At 52.4% G+C, this 21124-nt stretch overlaps 2 protein-coding genes across 7 annotated transcripts; both read left to right on the forward strand.

Annotated features, from left to right (window-relative positions):
- Positions 1-182: 182 nt before the first annotated feature.
- Positions 183-10317, forward strand: E2F4 (E2F transcription factor 4). Of its 2 annotated transcripts, XM_066327643.1 has the most exons (10): positions 183-373; positions 2181-2290; positions 2758-2919; positions 3412-3455; positions 6051-6112; positions 6255-6540; positions 6971-7135; positions 8247-8294; positions 9787-9831; positions 10145-10317. In XM_066327643.1, the coding sequence occupies exons 1-10, from the start codon at positions 197-199 to the stop codon at positions 10258-10260; spliced, it is 1215 nt and encodes a 404-aa protein (XP_066183740.1). In that variant the 5' UTR covers positions 183-196; the 3' UTR covers positions 10261-10317. The 2 variants fall into 2 exon arrangements, with proteins under 2 accessions (XP_066183740.1, XP_066183742.1); XM_066327645.1 differs by lacking the exon at positions 8247-8294.
- A 2209-nt stretch (positions 10318-12526) lies between these two features.
- Positions 12527-20528, forward strand: ELMO3 (engulfment and cell motility 3). 5 transcript variants are annotated; one of them, XM_066327635.1, is made up of 20 exons: positions 12527-12767; positions 12839-12879; positions 13008-13080; positions 13154-13204; positions 13686-13855; positions 14656-14755; positions 14860-15011; positions 15093-15171; positions 15557-15607; positions 15976-16098; positions 16253-16384; positions 16655-16759; positions 17236-17344; positions 17557-17693; positions 17786-17949; positions 18078-18190; positions 18444-18548; positions 18890-18972; positions 19181-19261; positions 19440-20528. In XM_066327635.1, exons 1-20 carry the CDS (start codon positions 12690-12692, stop codon positions 19650-19652), a joined length of 2160 nt encoding a protein of 719 aa, XP_066183732.1. In that variant the 5' UTR covers positions 12527-12689; the 3' UTR covers positions 19653-20528. The 5 variants fall into 5 exon arrangements, with proteins under 5 accessions (XP_066183732.1, XP_066183733.1, XP_066183734.1 ...); XM_066327636.1 differs by lacking the exon at positions 17236-17344 and having other exon boundaries at positions 17601-17693; XM_066327637.1 differs by lacking the exons at positions 12527-12767; positions 12839-12879; positions 13008-13080; ... (2 more) ...; positions 14656-14755; positions 15093-15171 and having other exon boundaries at positions 14872-15011.
- Positions 20529-21124: the final 596 nt, after the last annotated feature.

The raw sequence follows: 21124 nt of genomic DNA on the forward strand, positions 1-21124 counted from the left end.
TTGGCAGAACGGCGAGGGGATGGACGCACCCCCGGCTTCACCCGGGGGACCCCGCAACCGACGGGGCTGACGGAACACCGGGAGCAAAGCGGAAGAGCTCCCTACCCCCGGGAGGCGGTGCGGGGAGTCCCCCGTCCCCGCCCCGTCGCCGTCCCCGCCCCGGAGGTTCCCGGGGAGCCCCGCGGCCCGGAAGCGGATGCGCGGCCCCGGAGCCGGCGGCGGGCAGATGGCGGAGTGCGGGGCGCAGCCCCCCGGGGGTGGCAGCGGGGCTGCGGGCGCGCCCAGCCGGCACGAGAAGAGCCTGGGGCTGCTGACCACCAAGTTCGTGTCGCTGCTGCAGGAGGCCAAGGACGGCGTGCTCGACCTCAAGCTGGTGCGGGGGCAGCCGGCGGGGGGCGAGGGCTCCGCCGCCCCGGGGGTGGGCTCGGAAGGAGCGGCCGCCGGGAGAGCGGGGCTCCGGCGGGACCGGTCCTCCGGCGGCTGGAGCGGGTTCGAACGGGGACAACGGGGACATGGCAGCGCCCGGTGCAGCAGGTGGTTTAGATTGGATTCCAGGATAAATTTCTTCACGGCAGGAGTGGTCAGGCACTGGTGGAATGGGCTGCCGAGGCAGCGGTGGAGTCACTGTCCCCGGTCAAAAGTGGATGTGGTGCATAGAGATACGGTTTAGTGGTTGGGATCCATGATCCTGGAGGACTTTTCCGACCGTACGGATCCTGTTTCTAGGTGCTCGGAAAGCGGGGTCCCTGGGGGTGCCGCAGAGCTGCCGGCCGTGCACAGAGGGCTCTGCACTGGCCGCCCTCACACCCCCTCCTCCTCCTCCTTCCCAGCCCTTCTCCCCGTCCCATCGGGTTGTCCCAGGCACTCTTCTTTCCCCAGGACCTCGCCAGGTGTTTGTGTGCTTCAGTTGCAGACCCATTTGACCACTTCGCTCTCTTTCGTGTTCTTCCCCTGCGCTTGATCACTGGCACCATAACGATCCGGCCCTGCAAAGGCTCAGACAAATACAGAAACACATACCTATAGGAACTGTCCATACAGCATGTAACGCTCCCGGCACACACCAGGAGGGGGAGTGTGGTCAGAGTCACCTGCCACAGGTTGTCCCCGACGCCTTTAGGCTGTGAAGTGCTCTGTGAATGCATCTTGCTTCTGTATTTTTAAGATCTTCACCTAGAGGAAGTAACACTGTGCCATGTACAGTATTTAATCTCTGGCTTTTCCTGTGGGGGAAGTTCCTTTGCTGTGGTTTATATAAGCATCTCTTATGTGGGCACGTGTGTGAGACAGACAAGTGCCCCAGTAATGCAGGGTTGGGGAAGTTTCCTGGCTCCATGCCTGTGCCAAATAGTTTTCTCTTCGGATTTGACAATATCTTTCTGCTTCAAATGTCCATTAAGTAGATTCATGTTGTTCAGTGTGATTTGTGTAGTTGTGTGGTGTAAGGTCTCCAGAGTCCTGGCTTGTCACTGGTGAGTGACACGATTCCTGTGCTGACCTGCTCTGTCTGCGGTGCCACAGTGCCACTGTTGGTCCTGGCTGTGCACACATTAACTCTGGCTGGTGCTAGGTTGCCGTGTGGTAGTGGAAACTGTGCCATTCCTTCAGTCCTGAAACCTGAGGGGGAAAGGGTCGTGTGAGCAAGGCAGGGAAGTCCCAAAGTTGCTCATATTTACTCTCCACCCAAAATCATGTCTTTCAAACAGAGGAATCTCTTGAAAAGATACTGATTTTTTGTCAGATGGCATCAGATCAGCTTTAGAAAAGACATTGAGAATTTTGATTTCACTGAAGTGTTTGTTACCCAGACAGCTCTCAGCATTCCCCTTCCCATCTCGATCTCTACCCTGAGGGACCACTGAATTTTTAGGCTGCTGAACTACTGTTTTTTAGCACTGCTTTGCTACTAGAGAATGGTGATTTTTGGATCCATTGCGAGCAGGATTGGTGGAATTTGGTTTGTGTTCAGTTGGGGAGGCTGTGGGGTAAGAAAAAAAGAAGAATGTGTGACTTCTTCTGATGGTCATATGAGATCAAGATCATGGCTGTGTAACTTGAAGCGCTGGAACAGGAGAGGTTTGAAATAAGGAGCAAAGTACTTGGCCAGGAGCTAATCTGATGGGTAGGAAGGAGCTAAACATGACTGAGAGTTTGGAATTAAGTTTCTTAACCTTTTTCAGGCTGCAGATACCTTGGCTGTGCGACAGAAGCGACGGATCTACGATATCACAAATGTCCTGGAAGGCATCGGGTTGATTGAGAAGAAGTCCAAGAACAGTATCCAGTGGAAGTGAGTGGCAGAGATGGTCTAAATCGTTCACAGGTCCCTTCTAGTGCAGGTTTAAGTGACAGTGGAATTAAAATGCCCTGTGCAGAGGGAGGTTCCTTAGTGGTCCATAGCCTTGCCTCCCCCAGGGCTGTGCTGATGGCACCATGAGGAAGGCTGAAGTATGTATGGTGTCTCTCTTACAGCAAAGGTGTTATTTTGGTACAAAGTAAATATTTGCACTGCCTTGGGCTAGAAAAGGTGCCTGTCATGGCACTGGAGGTAGGGAAGAGTCCTGCTAGGCTGTGGGAAGTCAAAAGATGTACCAAACATTGCTGTGCTGGGAGGTGGGAGTCTAGAGCAGGTACAGACATAGATTTCCAGGCAGTCTGACACTGATGTTTGACACAGGTGGGATAAGAGGCTGGTAAAGAGGTTGGTCTGTGTGCTTCCAGAGGCTGATACATCTCACCCATTTTTGCTTTATCCAGGGGTGTGGGTCCTGGCTGCAACACACGTGAAATAGCCCACAAACTGATCGAGCTGAAGGCAGACATTGAGGACCTGGAGCAGCGGGAACAGGAGCTGGAGCAGCAGAAGATGTGGGTTCAGCAGAGCATCAAAAATGTTACAGAAGACATGCAGAACAGTCGATATCCTTTGTGTGAAGTGATGGCTCTGTCTCTGTGTTCACTTGCTGGGCTGGGGAGCAGAGACCTGAGGGCTTGGGGGGTGCTTGACCCACTGCTGCGAGAGAAGCTGCACTGAAAGGGTCAAAAGGCAGCACTTCGGTTTGAAATTAGGGTAACTGCCCAGCCTGGAGACCTGCTTTTGTCTGCATCCATCTCCTCCTCTGGCTTTGGAAGTAAAAAACAGTAATATTTACCACAGTGAGAAAAGTGCTTCTTTCTGAGTCACAGGTGCCACTTTCTTGAGTGCAGAGCAGCTCTTGTGGCTTGACTATCTCAGGATCTCAGCTCTGATGGGCATGGAGCTTGCAGACCTCACCTGCAGACCACTTTAGAGTGTGGCATGGAGAGCCTTCTGGGAATGGTGTTCTTTGTGCTCAGAAAGGAAACAACAGGTGCCCTTTGAGCTCTGTGTCTGTGCAGGAAGCTGCAGCCTTTGTCCTTAACCTTGGGAACATTAGCATATGTAACACATGAAGATATCTGCAAGTGCTTCACAGGTGAGGAAATGGTGCTCCATTGTAAAGATGTGATGCTGCAGGCTTGTCAGTCTGTCCCAGCTGCTCTCCTTTCTCCAAGAAAGAGTGGGCAGCACACAATGGGCAGCCCAACAACATCAAGTGAAATGTAATGTTAGCTCTGATGCGGTCCTGGGTTTGTGTACAGAGTTGTAGCTTTCTTGTCTCCATTAGAAGAGACAGGCCATATCTTTTACTTGTGCTTAAAGGAATAGAGATGCTGCTTCTAAGGAGAAGCCCTTAATTTTAAGGGCTTGGGTGGGCAACGTTCTAATGACAGGAAACAAATTTTATTGCACAATAGAAACCATGGTGGTAAACAGGGAAATAGTATTAAAGGTGGTCCCTCAGCTACATCATTTCCCCTGCCAACAAAAAGACAGTGAAGGACAGAAGGGAATTCACCACTTTCTCTGCCCTTCATTCCTAAAGTTGGAGGGGGCCTGTATCAAGTTTTATGTCCTGTCTCTGGGCAAAAGTGAAGAAAGCCCACAGGAGTCTTTGTTTCTTCTGTTGCCAATTCTAATGGTAGATGTAAGACCAGATTAATGCCTGGTGGCCAGCATGCAGTGGGCCAGCCTCAGTACATGAACTGCTCTTCTCACCCAGCTGTGGTGCTGTGGAGTCATGGCTCTTTTCTGCTTCAGTGGGTGCCTGGCCTCTCCTGACCTGGCAGCCTGCATCTGCTTGGTTGCTGCAGAGATTTAAGCTGTTTATCCTGGCTGTCTCCAGCCAAGCATAATCTCACCTGTGTCTGGTCTCCTCATCTCCTCCAAGCATATTTCTCACACTGCACTTCATCAGCTCCTCTGTTTACTGTCGCTGCCTTTGTGCTTTCCTTGTTCACCAAGTTCCTGCTGCTGTAACAGCTGCATCACCACCCCCTTGGCTTTGCTGTTTCTTCTGGTTGAAGCTGCACTTTTTGGGGGCAGGGATTGTGTTTTCAGTTTGACAGTGCTGGGGGCCAGATCACTTGTAAGAGTCTGGAAGAGTTTACTGGAGACCAGCAGACAGCTCATTGCTTGGCTGGTTGAGTGTTTTGCATTTCATTGCACCTGGTTTTTGTAAACCGGTTTGTGTCTGAGGTCAGACCTCACCAAAACATGCAGAGATTAGATCTTACTGAGGGTAGGTGTCAGATCCCTCTAGAATGGAGGCTTCATCCGTGGTTTTCCATTGCCTGTCCAGTTTTCCTGTATGAGTATGCCTTACATGACTCTTTCCTCTCCTGAACACCTGAGCCTTACAGAGGTTCTTTGGTGGACCTCTTGTGTTGTCAAACTGTGGTGCAGGCTGAATTTCAGCTCCTGTTTTTTTCTGCTATTGAACTTTCTTGCTCCAAGATTTCCACTCTTGGGCTCTTATCAAATAGGGATTAATTAAAAAAATAAAAAAGAGAAGTAAGAATATATCAGTTTTTAGTGACTGGGAAACATAGTTTCCCCATCTGTTGCTGTGATGCGTTTTGCACTTGCAGATTCAAAAAGGAAGTGGAAACCTACTGGGTGCTGTTTTGTACAAGTATTTGGGACATATTTATCAAAGGAGATACAAACCCAGCACCTGTCTTTGAAACTAACGGGTCTTACAGCTTCAGCTGGTGGCTTTGAGCTTTGTTATGCATTTTCAATGTCTTTTACATTTTTCTTAACCGTAGATTAGTTAAACAAGTCACATCCAATTGACAAATCCCATGCCATTTTTAATCCCTTTACCTTTTGCTGATGTGACTTTTGATCGCCTGCCTGAAATTAAGGGAAGTGCTTTTCTGCTGTCCACTATCTCTCATCACTCTGGGGATCTTCTGTGTTAATTACCAAGTAAAGCTTAATCATAATACTGGGGAATCGTGGATATTAACCACACTAAAGCTTAAACATTCAAAGTGAAAGCTGCTTGATCTAAATATGTCAGATATTCACAGCTCTGTTATTTCTCTGTTCATGTTTCTCTAAACCCAGATACGGGCTGGGAGCTGCTTGCCTGTGATTGTTGAGTTATTAGGGTGCAGGTCTTAAGGAGCTGCAGAACTTGGAAAGGAAGGATGCTGTCAGCCTGGCTTCCAGCCCCACATGTGCTAGGCTCTGTGGTCCAGTACAACTAAGGTAGCTGTGGCTGGTAGAGACAGGGGAGTGTTGGTTTCAGGTTGGGACACCATCCTGAGGTTGGCAGCCTGGCTCTGAGCCTGGTTCAACCCCATCTGTCTGCTGGCAGTGCAGCTCTTTTGTTTCTAATTCACATCTAAAAGCTTGTGACTGCAGAATGAAGGATACTTCCCTTAGGATTCAGATGTTCTTAGGAGTGAATTTAAGCCAGTTCTTCCGAGGAAAAGAGAGATTAGTCTTTATAAGACACTGCTGAAAAACTTCTGGGTTGCACTGGGAGAAGCCTTGCAGGTTCTTTGTGCCCTGGGCCGTTGGCACATTAGGAACTATATGATGTGCTTGGGGTGTAGATGTCTTCCCTCTAAGGAGGACTGCCAGAAGAGGGGGGCCTTGAGGAGGGGCTCTTCATCAGTGCTTAATTAACATCACAACAGCTTGTGCCCAGGAGCCCTGACTAGTTCTGTTTTCACAGGAGACACCCTCCTCGTGATTCGAGCCCCATCCGGCACACGTTTGGAGGTTCCTGTCCCTGAGGTGAGTGATAAATTCATGGGCAGAGTACAGGGGCTCTGTGTGTGTGTGTGCATGTACATGTATGTTTTGCCTGTGGAAAACTGATGTGCTATTTGAAAACGGTTTTAATGTATATCTTTGTTTTGCTTTTGATATTTTTCAGGGCCTAAATGGGCAGAAGAAATTTCAGATCCACCTGAAGAGCACAAGTGGTCCCATTGATGTTCTCCTAGTAAACAAAGATACTTGGAGCTCTCCTCCTGTCGTACTCCCTGTCCCTCCCCCTGAAGACCTCATTCAGTGCCAGGCAGCTGCACCCTCAAAACCACAAATCCCACCACTTGCCCACTTCCAGGAGGCTTCTGTTCCCAGCAGCACCCAGCCCTCTACACCAACACCTACCAGCACTCAGGACCATGGCCCTCCCACACAGAAAAATGCAGGCACAGGTGAGAGGGAGCTACAGGACTCAGAAATGGGCTGGTGGCTGGTAGAGGAGGGTACATTCCTTGGCCCAGTTTGGGCTGGCACTGCCAGATGCACAGCATTGAGAGCTCCTGGCAAAGGGGCATCACTGCCTTTGCTGCTGCTGCCCTTCCTTTGGCCTTGGCTAGTGCAACTGGTTGTGCTCAGGGAGATCAGGCACTTGGCTTCAGTGGGTAGTGCCAGCCTGTAGGAGCAGCCGTAGGGGAGAAGCTGGTCATGCAGGTTCATTCATCAGCAGGAAGTATGTCCAACTGTGGACTTGGAGGAAAGCAGGAAAGCTTCTCCCTGTGCAGCTGCCTGGCCAGCACTGCCAGTGAGGGCTGAGTCTGTGCTGCAGCTGCCTTGGGGCTGGTGGGAGATGACATTCCTGGGTGTGTCTGTGGCTGTTCCCAGAGTGCGATGTCCCGGCGGCAGAGTCCAAGGGCAGTGGTGACTTCGAGGGCCAGCCAGGGGCGTTGGACACGCAGCTGCTGCAGTCCTCAGCCTCGCTGGACAGCAGCTCTGTCCTGCCCAGCACCTCTACCTCCTTTGAGCCCATCAAGCCCGACCCCACAGGAGGTGAGTATGCGGCTTGTTTATTGTGTTGCTCCAAAATCCTGCTGCTGGGAGTGAAGGAAAGGCTGCTGGGCCTGGAGGAAGGAGCTGAACTCCATTCTGCCTTTGCTGTCAGCCAGGGTCTGCAAAGGATGAGTAGGCATTTCCCTGTGAGGCTGCCAGGAAATATGGTGACAAGGTGACTGTGTCTTGTCTGGTGTCCTGCTGCTTTCTGTGAGATCAGTACTAGGAAATCTGCAAGGGACACCTGCACGACACACGTCTCTGCTGTTACGTGTAGGATTATTCCCTTTCAATCCTTTTCGTAGAGTAAGGCCCTATTTTTGAGACTGCATGAAGCTATAGAATTTTCAGCCACCACTGAGAGCACCTTTGTAGCTTGGAGAGTTTTCTGTATTAGGAGAACTCTTGTCTCCCTTTTCCTCCTTTGCTCAGGAATACTTCATCCGTCTTTAGTGGTTTTGTGTTCTTAGTGACCTTGCTGTATATTTGGGAAGCTCCTTGATGTGCTTTAAAAAAAGGAACCCTGGAGCTTTATGCCAGGAAATGGCAGGCTGGCCCAAGGAGAGAAAAGCATCTTCTAGGTAAGCCACAGTGCTGGAATGTTTTGAAGCCCAACTTCCTGCAGAAACACTCGAGGTTAGGTTATGGCTAGAAGAAGAAATCTTACTCAAGTGCAGCTCTCAAAGTGCTTTTTTCACTTCTGCTGCTGGCGTGTCTCAGAGAAGCATGAGCTGTCTGTCTGCAGTCATCTTGGTTGTGGAATTAGGCCTTGCATGTCCACATATCTTATCACTGTGTCTCTCCAAAGGCATGTCCTCATCTTACACAAGGTAATCAAGGCAGTGTACTGGGTGAGGTTTGCAGACACAGCTGCTGACTGTGATAACATGTTCATGTCCCAGGGCTCCTACAAATTTATTTTAAGGTAGTGGAACTCAAGTGTTTTGTTGCTTGTCATTGCAGCAGAAATATCTGACATGGAGTGTGGGAACAGAATTCCTGGATGATTTGGGTGTGTAAGGAGCACAGTAGGTTTGTGGGTGATTCTGCTGTAAAGCATTTCAGACTCTTCATGTAATGATCCAAACCATCTGGTTTGTTGTATTTGCAGTACTGGAACTTCCCAAAGAGCTGTCAGAGATGTTTGATCCAATGAGAGGTACGTTCATTCCCTGACCACAGCTTTTTTCTGTGCCATCTATCCACAGAAAAGGGACAATTTGATTCACTCCCCTTTTGGATTATTTTGTGGATGTGGTTTTGTAAGGTGCTTGTGGTCATTGGTGGCTGCTGGCCCTCTACTAAAGAGTAGTTAGGCAATCTTAAAATCGCTGGTTTCTGTATGTATTTTTCTGTCTCCGTGTTTCCAGCAACCTCTGTTAGATCTTGCCTGCAGTGCACAAGCAAGGGCTTTCCTGTCCCAGTGCCGACTGTGTTCAGCCTTCCCATGCTCCTCCTTCAGCTTGTCAGCAGTACAGAAAAGAAAAATCTCTGCTAAGTCTTGTTTCAGCTTTAGCTGCCCAAAGCTAATCCAAGGAAATAATCTGGGGAGGTAGTGCTCTCTCAGTGGTGGTGGTGGAGGAGCTGGTAATTTTGGAGCGGTAGGGGAAGGAGATGCTATTACCTGTGTTTGGAGTTCTGTGGGTTGCTACCTAATGGTGGGACAGACCCTGGGTTAAGGGCAGAAGAGGTGAAGGAATTTGGTCTGACATAAACCTCAGCTGGGAAGCTTTTTATCAGTACATTTATTTGTCTTCACTGCTGGCAGAATACTTTGTAGCCCCACAGCCAGGCAGGGCCAAGTACACCTAAGCACTTCAGTGGTGGTCACAAGAGATGTACAACAGCTGTCCCTAGTTCTGTGCTCTAGCAGATGCTTTGTGAAGGATGATGCTTTGGGTAAAAGTCCCCACAGACCCAAACACAGACACGTGTGAGTCTACAATCTGTGTGCTCTTAGCCCTGTGCTCCACAGTCAGCTTGGAGAACGTCCTTCCTCCTTGCCCAGCACCTCTGCTGCAGATAGTGAATGAAGTCTTGATGATGTCTAAGTACCTGAAGAGTAAGTTTGAGTTCACAATGTGAGATATAAACTGCTGCAAAGCCCCAGCTGTGTAGAAAATCTAACTTACCCAAAGTAACTCTGCTGTGTCACTATGTGGATGCTATTGTAAAGGAGATGTTTGCTGTCTACGGTAAAGTATGTGGGTTTATGGAGCATTCTTCCCAGTTGGGAGGGGGAAGGTAAAAACTCCAGGAGCAAAGGATAAAACGAGTCAACAGCTATAGAGGCAAAACTCAGGACTGGAAGAGAGCAGCACTGCAGAGCTCAGAGGAATGGTCATTGCAGCACACTCTGTGCAGCCTCTCTCATCCCTGTGTGATCCCAGTAATGTTGCCCTGCCACTGGCAGCTGCTTTAAGGCTGTGCAGTCTAAGCCACAGGAGCTCGAGTTCTCCCATAGTGTTTTGTGCTGGAATTACTTTTACTATGTGGTTTTATCTCTTTTAAACACAAGCTTATTTCACTGCCTGCTGCACATGCTGTGTGTTTGCCACAGAAGGGATAACAAGGGTGGGGAAAGTGGGGAGCTACTCAGGAGCAGACCAGGAGAGCAGACTGTTTTGCTACCATGCTTGTCTCTTCCCCAGAATGTGTGAACTCTGAGCTGCTGGAAGAGCTGATGTCATCTGAAGGTGAGTCTCAGTCTCCTGTCATGGTGTGCCTTTACTGGGGGGAGACCACGCTGTGTAACTTTACCCAGCTGGCAGCCTTGTGTCTGCAGACTTGCCCTCATCTTTTCTGGGCTCTGGACAGACTCAGTTCTTGCTGTCCTGCCAGTCCAAGAGAGGTGTGAGAGCCAGGGGTCTCTTTAGTTCTGTGAGGCTGACTGAAGCAACGTCAAAGACTATTCCTGTGAGGTGGCTGTGCTGCTCATTGCCATTGGCAGCCCTCAGCTGGGGTGGGAGTGCTGAGTTTTGTAACCAACAAAACTTTCTCTTTCCCCAGTGTTTGCTCCCTTGCTCCGCCTCTCCCCTCCACCTGGAGATCACGACTACATCTATAACCTGGATGAGAGTGAAGGTGTCTGTGACCTCTTTGACGTGCCTGTCCTCAACCTCTGACTTCTCAGTGTGGCTGTGAGCCCCGCAAACACGGACTGTTTTGTAACTCTTTGGAAAGTGTCTATTTTTGGATTCCTTTTGTGCTAGAGCTCGATGACCGAGTAATTCTGAGATGCTCTCAAATGGACTCAGAGCCAAGAGATGTGGACTTGCAGGCTGGGAGCCTCCCCGTAGTTTGCTTCTTCCTCTGGTGCACGTGCAAGACACACATGCAGCTTTCCCCCCGCATCTCTCCACTGGATCCTGGGCCTCATTTCAAAGGGTCTGTGTTTTGAGTGTTCCCAGTTCACCTGCAGAGTTTGCCCACGTGCCTCTCTGAGCTTCCTCCAATCTGCATGCCTTGGTTTTTCCTGCACTCCCAGAGGCACTTTGCACCTCCTAGGTACCAGCTGCTACAAGGAGCCCCAATACCATGGTCAGTTCACAAGCCCAGAGGTTGTTAGTTAGATTTCTTTGTGTTAGTGGTTCGGTTTGGGGTAGTTTTATTTCTGAAAGGCATCAAGAGGAAAAAAAAAATGGCACCAAAGTGTCTATTTCTTTCAGTGACTTCAGACCAAGCTAGTATGTTTTACAAAAAGCACTTTTTTTTTAGCCATCTGTGCCTCCTAGTGGGATTCAGGAGCTGAGCGCTCTTTGTAGGACCCAGGAGCATTGAGCCTTTCTCTGTTGGTGCATCAGCAGGAGTGTTGGATCTGCTTTCACCAGTCTGCTAATGCACAACCCCAGGGGCTCCAGCTCCTTGTCCAGCAGCTGTGCTGTTTCTACAGGGCTAAAGCAGAGGTGCCAGTATGGTTTTGTTTTTAATTTTTGGTTTTGCCTGACTGAAGAGATGTTTGCAAGGATAAGACTGCTCCAGCTGGTGCCTGTAAGGTACTCCAGGGACATCAGAGCCTGTGCATATTTGCAAATAGCTTTTTCCAGTTTTTTCCAACTATTGCACTTGAACCTGCAACTATCTGAAAGGTGACCAAGCAGTTACAATTCAGTAATATTTTGCTTTGACAGGTTATGTAGGTGTTGTCAAAATAGTGAGCTTTTTTTACCCTTTTTTCTCTCAGGATCAGGTTTTCTGTATATTTGAATTTGCTCCCTTAGTGCCCTTACCCACACTCCCAGTTCCTGATTCTGTGGCATGTCTTTACCTACTGCAGTGCTTTCTCTGCATCATTTTTCTGCGAGATTTTCTTCATTGCTTTGTAATGGAAGGTCTGCCATTGAGTTCTTTAGGATTATCAGCTGGTACTAGGCTGGGACCTTGTGCAGTTTAGTTGGAGTAAAAATGTGTTGATGGATTTGTATTGTATTTTGCAAGCCCCAACTTCGGGTTTTGGTCAGATCCTGTGAGTGTCTTTAGTTTTGCACATCTTCCTGCCACCGCAGTGGAAGCAGCTGTCCTGCCTTTCCTTGCTGAACAGAGAGCCAGGCCAGGCCATGGCTGGCTGCTGCAGAGAGGGAGCTTCCAGCCATCCACTTAAACAGCTGATGTTTAATTTCTCTGCGTAGCTGCTCACTGCCTGTGACCCACACAACCTGCTACAGCACCAGCACTAAGGGATGTAAAGTACGAAGAGCCTGCAGAGGCGAGAAGAGTATGTGCTTGGGACCTGCGTCCCTGGAGTGGCTGCTCAGGCCCTCTCATTCTGCATGGGACTTCTCTGCAAAGACTCTTCATTTCTGCAGTAGCAAAGCACTGGCAGCCTCTTTGGGAAAAGCGTGAAGAACTCGGGAGGAGCGATGGGACACTAGTTTGGCAGCAGGCAGCTGTTGACAGCTGAGGTGTGAGACCCCTCTGGGGCATGAACTTCCAGCCTGCATGCAGCCAGTCCCTGAACCTTCCCTCCTCCTCATGGAAGCTGACGGGAATCCCTCGGTCCTGCCTGTTAACAAGCCTCCGTGGCTTTGGTGTAGCTCGAGCTCTTCATGTACTGCCTGGCCCTTGCCCTCCTTCCCGGTGTTCATGTCCGCAACCAGTTAGACGACCTCCCGAAAAGGATACCTAGAGAAAAATTTACAGTTGCAAATGAACTTTTGATTCATATATAAAGATTATTTTTATACTTTTTTTTTTTTCTTTTCAAGGAAAGAAAATTGCCTGTCATATTTGTAACAGAGTGTTCTCTGACGTGAATAAACAAAAAACTTTCCAGAGTTTCTCACCTTGCCCCAGCCTGTGCCTCCTCTCTGCCCTAGCCCAGGGGATGGGGTTCCCTGCAGAGCGGGGTGCCGGCCCTTTCCCGCAGGAGGCCGTGTCCTGCCGCCGGAGGTGGGTCCTGCCACACCCGCGTCAGCTCAGGTGAGGGGGCCGGGCCTGCCCGGGGCTGAGGTGCTGGCACAAGGCCTTGGTGCGGCGGCCGGGCCCTTCGTGAGGGGAGGCGGCGGCGGCGGCAACAACCCGGAACTGCCGGCGGTGCGGAGCCGCCGCGGGAGCCATGCCGCCGCCCAAGGACGTGGTGAAGATCGCCATCCAGATGGTGGGAGCCATCCCGCAGCTCATCGAGCTCCAGCAGGTACTGCCCGGTACCCCCGCACCCCTCCCCGGGCCCCCCGCCCCAGCTCACGGCCGGCCTCCCTCTCGCAGACCAAGCCGCTCGCCTCAGTTCTCAAGGACGTCTGTGATGCGTGAGTACCGCACTCGCTGCCTGCCACCGCGCCGTGACAGGTCGTGACAGCCCACGACCGGGCTGCGGTGACCCTGTGGCTGCCGGCACCAGCCGAATGGGGCTGTGACCGGCCGCCCGTGGTCGCAGGTGGAGCCTGCCCAACGCCGAGCGCTACGCCCTGCAGTACGCGGACGGGCGGCAGACCTACATCACCGAGTCGGTGAGACACCCCCCGTGCCCCGGCCCCGCCGCTGCGGCGCCCACCGGCTCACCGGCTCCTTTTCTCCTTACAGAACCGCAGGGACATTAAGAACGGGAGCATTTTACGGCTGACCACCTCGCCGGTACATCCCTCTGCCCCCCTGTCTCCTCCTCCGCTGTGTGCTCTGGTGCTCCATGCCCCTGCAGTGGGGTGCTCTGAGCCCTCTGCCTCTGACTGCCTCCGACCTGAGCTCATGATGGCTTTTCTCTGTGCCTCAGACCCAGCAGAAATAACAGAGGCAGGAGACATATCTCAGCCTTCATTTTCCCTCGGCAGAGGCTGGGGGAGTGTGAAGATAAACTAAATCATCTTGAAATGCTTTGGACGCGGGGGACAGCTCATCAAGTGTTCTTGGTGTCATGCCAGTTTGACTTCCATCCTCGGCACCACCTGGTCTGCTCTGGTGGCTCTGTTCCTTGGTCCAGCTCCTTACTGGGGCTGCTCTAGCCTGACTCCTTCCAAAGATTCCTTCCGAAACTTGCACTTCAGCTTTTGCTGCCACCTTTGAGCTTCTCTCTGTCTTTCAATGAGCCCCTTTGGCTTGATTCTTTCCTTCCTGGTAGGACCAAGAAGCAGAGCAGTTATATATCGGGATCCAGAGCAAGAATGTGGATGTGAAGACTGACTCACTGAAGAAGCTTGCAAGTCTCTCCCAGGATATTACCTTTGCTCAAGAGTTCATCAGCAGGAATGGCTTGAAGCAAATCTACTCTATTGTGGAAGAAGGAAATGAGTGAGTATAAGGACAGGACTTTCCTTGCAGTTCTTGACTTTTCTTCTCCCTTGCTAATGCTTCATGAGCTCCAAGTGGGGCGTTGGAGTGGACTCTTTGTATTCCTGACTTGTTGATGCTTGTACTATGGCTGTGTCCCTGCATGCTGGCAGCCAGGGGAAGGTCCCCACAGATATGCAGTCCTGACTCCTTCTGAATGTGCCCAGACTTGAATCTTCCATCCCTTCTCTGGCTGGGTTATCTGTAGCCTCATGGGGTTTGTTAACAGGAAACCTCCTGTGATCGTCTTGGCGCCCAGTGCTGCTCCTCATTCCTGCCACCCTGAATGATCCCTCTTCCCTGAGGTTTTAGCTGCAAGAGACCTGCAGGGAGCTTGAGAAAACTTTGGTTTCCAAATACCACTGCCTGTGTGACTTTTTCAGGATGTGATGGTGCAGCTCCTCTGAGCGCCTGTCACACAGAGAATGTGGAAGCAGGCAACGCAGCACGTTTCTTGGAAGTAGAGGGAGGGATATGGGGTGGTTCAGCTTTCCTGAGGGCTTGCCTGCAGTGATCTTTGTACCTTGGTGATACAGCTTTCCAGTTACTGAACTTCCCCAGCCTTGACTTCCTGGGGAAGTTCCTGGGATGACTAAGTGAGAGTCTGTTTTCTTACCCAGCAGTCTCATTCCTTTCTTCTGCTCACTGCTCTCTTCTCTAGCTGTTTCTAACATGCTCACCAAAGTTCAACTGCAGAGACACCACCATAGGATGGGAGTGGGGTATCTGGAGCCATCCTCACTGTTCATCTGTCCCTCCAGTACAGGGGAGATGCTGGCTCACACCCTCAAAGCCTTCACAGAGCTGATGGAGCATGATTTTGTTTCCTGGGAAAATCTTAGTAAAGTCTTCATCAAGAAGGTAAGAGCTTTCTACAGTGTCCACAGTTCATTCCTGTGGGATTCCTTGTTACCCTTATGCTTCAGGCTCAGCCTGCCACTGACAGATGATTTTGTGTCTCATAGATAGTGAGTTATGTCAACATGAGCGCAGTGGATGCATCTATCCAGCAGCTCTCCTTGTCCATCTTGGAGAATATGGTGCCTACCAGTCACCTTCTCTTTGAGATGGTCAAAAAAGAAGTGACGTTAGACCGTCTTCTCACCCACCTGCAGGCGTAAGTGAAGAGGCCAGAGCACCATTCTCCCCCATCCTCAGAGCTGGTGGCTCTCACATCCTCCTGCTCTTCCTCCCACAGGACAAATGCCCAGCTGCAGCTGAAGGCGATGGCTCTGCTCATTGCGCTGTTGCTGAGCGCAGCCGACGCCGAGCGACGGGTGAGGGCCACCAGGGCAGAGTGGTGGCATTGCAGAGCCAGGCAGCACAGTGCCTCTGTCACTGGGATGCTCTGCTCAGAGCCCTCAGCTTCCAAGACTTTTTCTCTCAAATGACAGAAGTATCACAGTTGGTGGTGGCACAGTGGTTGTGATGACCCCAGCCCCTGGCACATCTGAGCTCTCAGGGTGGGCCTCCCACTGTGATGGGACCTTGGGCAGCTGGGTGCTCCGCTGTGGGGTTTGTGCTCTTTAGGATGGCAGGGCTGCAAGAGGTGCCCAGAGATGTTTCAAGTTTATGTCCTCACTCTCCCTCCCCCTTTTTTAATGGAAAATAGTGATGTGCTGAACTGGGGAATATCTCACAACCTTTTTTTTTTTTTCCTAGGACATGATGGACTACCTGAGGGAGAAGAACATCAGGCAGTTTATCCACAAGGTGAGGAGCTGGGATTGTGCAAAGGTCTGCTTTGTGCTTCATTCTCTGTCCTTTCTCCCCAGGTCCTGTCCCCTGAACCCCAATCTGTCACCCATGGTCACCTATGCTTGGCTGGGTTGCCTGTGTGCCCTATACCCCTTCTTTGAGAACACTAGTGGGTGCTGCTCTGCTGGCATCCATCTGCCCAGGATTGCACCCCCATCTGCCTGCAATTCAGTGCACAGAGATCTTGCCCAACCCCAGGGGGAATTTCCCAATTCCCAACATCCCTTTGAGCAGCAAGACCTGCTGGGATTTGGCTGTTGGGTCCTGTGCTTGGACTGGAAGCAGCAGCATGGGGCAACCTTCTGTCTCATGATCTCCTGTAGAACATTATCCACAGCTCTGAGCCACTGGGGGACGAGATGGCCCATTATCTTTACGTGCTGCAGTCTGTGAGCCTCAACCTGTGCGAGCATCGCATGAAAATGTCCATGGATCCCTACTCACAGGTCTGGGAGTACTCCCCTTGCAAGTCTGGACCTGATCTCTTCCACCTGTGGAAGTAGTACACATTTGGGTGAACCCAACACATTTGGGTTTGCCTTGGGAGAACCTGCTTCTGTGGGGCTCACTGGCATCCCCTCCTCTCTGCTCTCCCTCCAGGAAGAGCGGGATCTCCTCCAGTCCCTGCGCCAAACTGCTTTTGAGTCAGAGAGTGAGGTGCCTTCTGCCAGCTTCAGCACCGAGCGCCGGCGATCCCTGTGTGCCAAGGAATTCCGCAAGCTGGGCTTCATGGTGTGTTCCCCCCTGCATCCCCTCCTGAGCCCCATGCTGGCTCCACCACATGGCCTTGGTGGCACCTTCTGATGGCCCTCCTAAGCCTGGTGTCCCTGTTGATGTTGGGGACCACCATGCAGTACCTCCCTTCTGCTCCCTCAGCACTCCTGAACAGCGAGTGCTGTGGAGCTGCTGGGACTCAAAGGCAAACCCCTTGGCTGTATTAGGCCACTGCTGCTTGAAGAACAAAGCAGCAGCTGCTAAATTGCATCCTTTGTGTCCTCTTAGAACAACAGCAACCCAGCAGAGGATCTCCGCCGTGCCCCACCAGGACTCCTTGCCCTGGACAACATGGTGTATTTCTCCAGGAACACCCCTAATGCCTATAGCAGGGTAGGTGCTGTGCTCTCCCAGGGAACTGCCTGGTGGAAAAGTGCTTCTTTTCCTTTCCTTGTGATCTGTCCTTGGCCACACCCAGGCAAGTGTCCTACTGTTGCTTTGTTTCAGATGGAGACAAGTTCTTTCTGTGGGTAGGAGATGCCATTTGAGGCCAGTGCCTCCGAAGGGTCCCCATAAGTTTTAGGGGTTCGCTCACAGCTTATTTTCCAGGCCTTGAGCAAACTGGGGCAGTTTGGGCAAAACCAGCAAGGCTGTGCTCCAGCCTGCAGTGCCTGTGACCCACTGCTACAAGGAAAGGAGGAGGCTGGGGCTGGACTTTGGGAAGAGTGGGTCACTTGCATTAGGGATGACTTCACCTGTTATGGGTACAGCTTGACTAGGAATGCAGGAGGAGCGTGGCATGTTTGACATCCACTGTTGGAGCAGCCCTCCAAGTCCGTGTAACATGAGGTCATGGCTCTCTTCTCCAGTTTGTCCTCGAGAACAGCAGCCGGGAAGACAAACACGAATGTCCCTTTGCTCGAAGCAGCATCCAGCTCACCCTGATACTCTGCGAGATCCTGCACATTGGAGAGCCGTGTACGTATGCCCAAGCTTGTCCTTCTCCCTGCCCTGCTGCTTGGGGGACAAGCTGCCAAAGCAGGGGACTGCATCCATGTGGCCACCAGGCTCTGGCATGGCTGACAGCATGGGAAAGAGATGTAGGGCTGGGAAGTATCCAGGTTTCCCTGGACAGTGAAATCCCCTGGAGAAACTGAGGAGTCTGGCTTCATCTCTCCTTCTCACCACAGGCTCGGAGACGGCTCAGGCCTTTTACCCTATGTTCTTCGGGCAGGATCATTTCTTTGAAGAGCTATTCTGCATCTGCATCCAGCTGGTGAACAAGACCTGGAAGGAGATGAGAGCAACCCAGGAGGACTTCGACAAGGTGAGGGGGAATGCTTCTTCCCTGGATGGGAGTACAAATTCAGGGATTTGGGGAGTGCCACCAAACTGGAGTTGACATCCTGGGCCTGGCAGGTGATGCAGGTGGTGCGGGAGCAGATCACCAGGACCCTGAACCTCAAGCCCACATCTCTGGAGCTATTCAAGACCAGAGTGAACGCACTGAACTACAGTGAGATCTTGAAGCTGCGGCAGACGGAGCGACTGCACCAGGAGGAGACGCTGGCTGTGCCTGTGCTGTGAGTGGGCTGTGGGCAGGGAGTGGGGTGTGATGGGGGCCTGAGGCAGGGACAATGCTATCGGGCTGGGAGGTCAGCAAGCACCTGTTGAAATGGCCGTGCTCCTCTTCTGCTGGCTTTCACCCCAGGGAGCTGCGGGAGAAGCTGAAGCCAGAGCTCCTGGAGCTGATCCGACAGCAGCGCCTGCTGCACCTCTGTGAGGGAACCCTCTTCCGCAAGATCAGCAGCCGCCGCAGGCAAGGTGGGTGCCAGAACCCTGCTCCAGGGTGGGGGGCCTGGCAGGGAGGCAGAGGCTTATTCCCATGTGCCCTGCCACCAGGGAAGCCCCAGTTAACCTGTGGGACTAGAATGCTCAACTCCCTGGACAGCTGATATGGGCTAAACCCATGGGCTGGGAGAAATGGGGAGTGCTGGTAAGGGGGCAGCTCCATCCCCTTGGGAAGGGCATCTCTGCAGGGGGAGGCTCAGAATTTCTCATGGCTCTTCTGCTGCAGACAAGCTGTGGTACTGCCGCCTGTCCCCCAACCACAAAGTGCTGCACTATGGGGACGTGGAGGAGGGGGTGCAGTCTCCTCCCATCGAGAGCCTGACAGAGAAAAGTAGGTGATGGAGAGAAAGAGAGGGTGGGGAGGAGGGAGGGGAGCCCTCTGATAACCCCCAGGTTAAAACTGCCTTAAGGTGGGAATTGCCCCTCTGCTTGGCTGCTGCATGGGTGTCCCAATGCTGGTATTGTGGGACTGGGAGCTGTGGGAGTTCAGACTGGGGCAGACTGGCTTCCCAAAGGGTGCTGCCGAGTGCCTTGAGCCCCCTACCCCAAGGTGTGGAAAGCTGTGAATCCCCACATTTGGCTTGTACTGGGCTCTGTGCATGGGGGACCTGAAGGAGGGGGAGAGGGATGGGAAGAGGGAGAGGGAACTCATAGCTCCTCCACTTGCCCCAGTTCCTGTAGCAGACATGAAGATGCTGCTGGTAGGGAAGGAGTGTCCACACACAAAGGAGAAGAGTTCTGGGAAGCAGAACAAGGTCAGCACCTCACACCCTATCCTATCCAGCTGGAGATGGGTTTTGGGAGTGGGTGGATGGTGGGAGGTTGCATGTTTTCAGGGACAGAGACCTCTTGGGTCTCCTGGAGTGCAGAGGAGGATGCTGGGTGCAGCTCCTGCTGTGAACCCCACCAGGGCTGGGAGGAGTCCAGCTGAGAAGCCAACTATCCCTGGTGCTGTCCCTGCAGGATGTCCTGGAGCTGGCTTTCTCCATTGTGCACGATATGGAGGAATACTGCCTCAATTTCGTTGCTCCCACCCGGTACGAGGTGAGTTCCAGGGGCCTGCAGGGGTGGCACACGGCGCCCAAGATGTATCTGCCAGGGGACAGTAGCCAAGGGAGTGAGCTGTGTGTGTCCCTGGGGGTTGGAAGCCACAGCAGGGGTGAGATGAGCTCTCTGGCTGCCCATGGCTGGTGCCAGAGATGCCCATGCTCTGCTTCCCCAGTTCTGCCTCTGGACAGATGGGCTGAATGTGCTTCTGGGCAAGGAGATGACAAGTGAGCGAACACAAACAGACCTCGATGTCCTGCTGTCCATGGAGCTCAAGCTGCGGCTGCTGGACCTGGAGAACATCAGCATTCCCGATGACCCTCCTCCCATCCCAAAGCCCCCCAGCAACTTAAACTTCTGCTATGACTTTAGCCAAGCAGAGCAGTGAGTTCCTCCCTGTGGCCTGTCCCCACCCTCTATGCCCCTCAAAACCAAGCCCTTCCCTCCAGGCTCTGACCCTCATCTCTGGCCCAAAGGGACAGGCCAGGTGGTGGCTGGGGGCTTGGGTGTCCCACCCTTCCCTGCCTGTGTCCTGCCCTCCTGCAAGAGCATGGGAATGAGCCACCAAACGTTAGCCTCCTGTTCAAGGGGTGTGACCTGGCTGCTCTGCCCTCCTACCATGGAGAGATGAGATGAAATACAGTCAAACCCCTCTGTGATGGCACTGATTCCCCCACACTGCAGAGAGGGCAAAGATGTGGACTGGAATAAAGGTACAGGCAGCCCTGGGATAGCTGGAGGGGGAGTAACACTACAAAGGTACAAATCTGCACTGCCTCACTTTTGCCATCAGTGTAGGGGATCCTTTCTGGACAACAAAGTGGTTAGAAGGATGGAACACACTTCTCCATTAAGTTTGTCAAGCAGATGCCATCTCCAGGGCACAATGTTCCTGCCCTGCCAGGTCCCTTCTGCACTGAAAGGTGTTTTTGCTGAGCACTCTGCACTGTCCTGGAATGGGGGTGTTTAGGGTACAAGCCCCCTTTTCCAAGCACCATTCAGCTGGGCCTGGTGTGAGGAGGAGACCCTGGTGTGCCCTTCGTGCCAATTCTGGTGCCTTCCCCACCTGGGGCAGATTCTTGCACACTTCAGCCACATGCTGCACTACTGCACCACGACAAGCTACCTCCTCCCCGGCCCCACGGCCCCCACCCCAGTGCCTGCAGCTTCTCCCAAGGGTGTTAGTGCTAACAGCCACAGACCGGCAGGGATCCAGCTGTGCCTCTGTCTCCTGCGTATTGGGACAATAAATATTTGTGGAGAACTTGGAGCCGTGTCCTTTCCAAAAGTTTGGGGAAGGGCTCAGACTGACTGAGGGTCAAAAGGGGCCAGAGTGGGTAAGGCTGGGATGGTAGCACTGTGGGAGCTGTGCATGAAGAAGCTGGGAGGATGGATGGCAAGATCTTGTTCCTGGTGTTGAGGTCCCGGCTCAAAGTCAAGTTCCCTATAGCTAACATTACAGCTGAGGCCATTTCCAGCCTGGGAAAGCTGGGAGCACTGTGGATGGTCCCCGTCACATGCTGGGCAACCTTTCTGTTCCTTTGCGTTGTTACCTGCACAGTGAACTAGTTCTTCGCAGTCTGCTTGCCCAGAAAGGGTGTGGAGCCTCTCTCTCTTTAGATATTCAAAAAACATTTCTGGTAGGATCCCGCTTGAGCAGGGAGGTTGGACCAACTGACCCTTTCCAACCTCTGTATTCTGCGATTCTGTAGGACGACTCCCGGGCAGGGGCGTCCTGTCCCGGCCCGCCCCGGGCTCTGTCCCGCCCCGGGCTCTGTCTCTCCCCGGGCTCTGTCCCGCCCCGGGCTCTGTCTCTCCCCGGGCTCTGTCCCTCCCCGGGCTCTGTCTCTCCCCGGGCTC

Source organism: Sylvia atricapilla, chromosome 12 (assembly GCF_009819655.1).
Source record: "Sylvia atricapilla isolate bSylAtr1 chromosome 12, bSylAtr1.pri, whole genome shotgun sequence".
NCBI lineage: Eukaryota > Metazoa > Chordata > Aves > Passeriformes > Sylviidae > Sylvia > Sylvia atricapilla.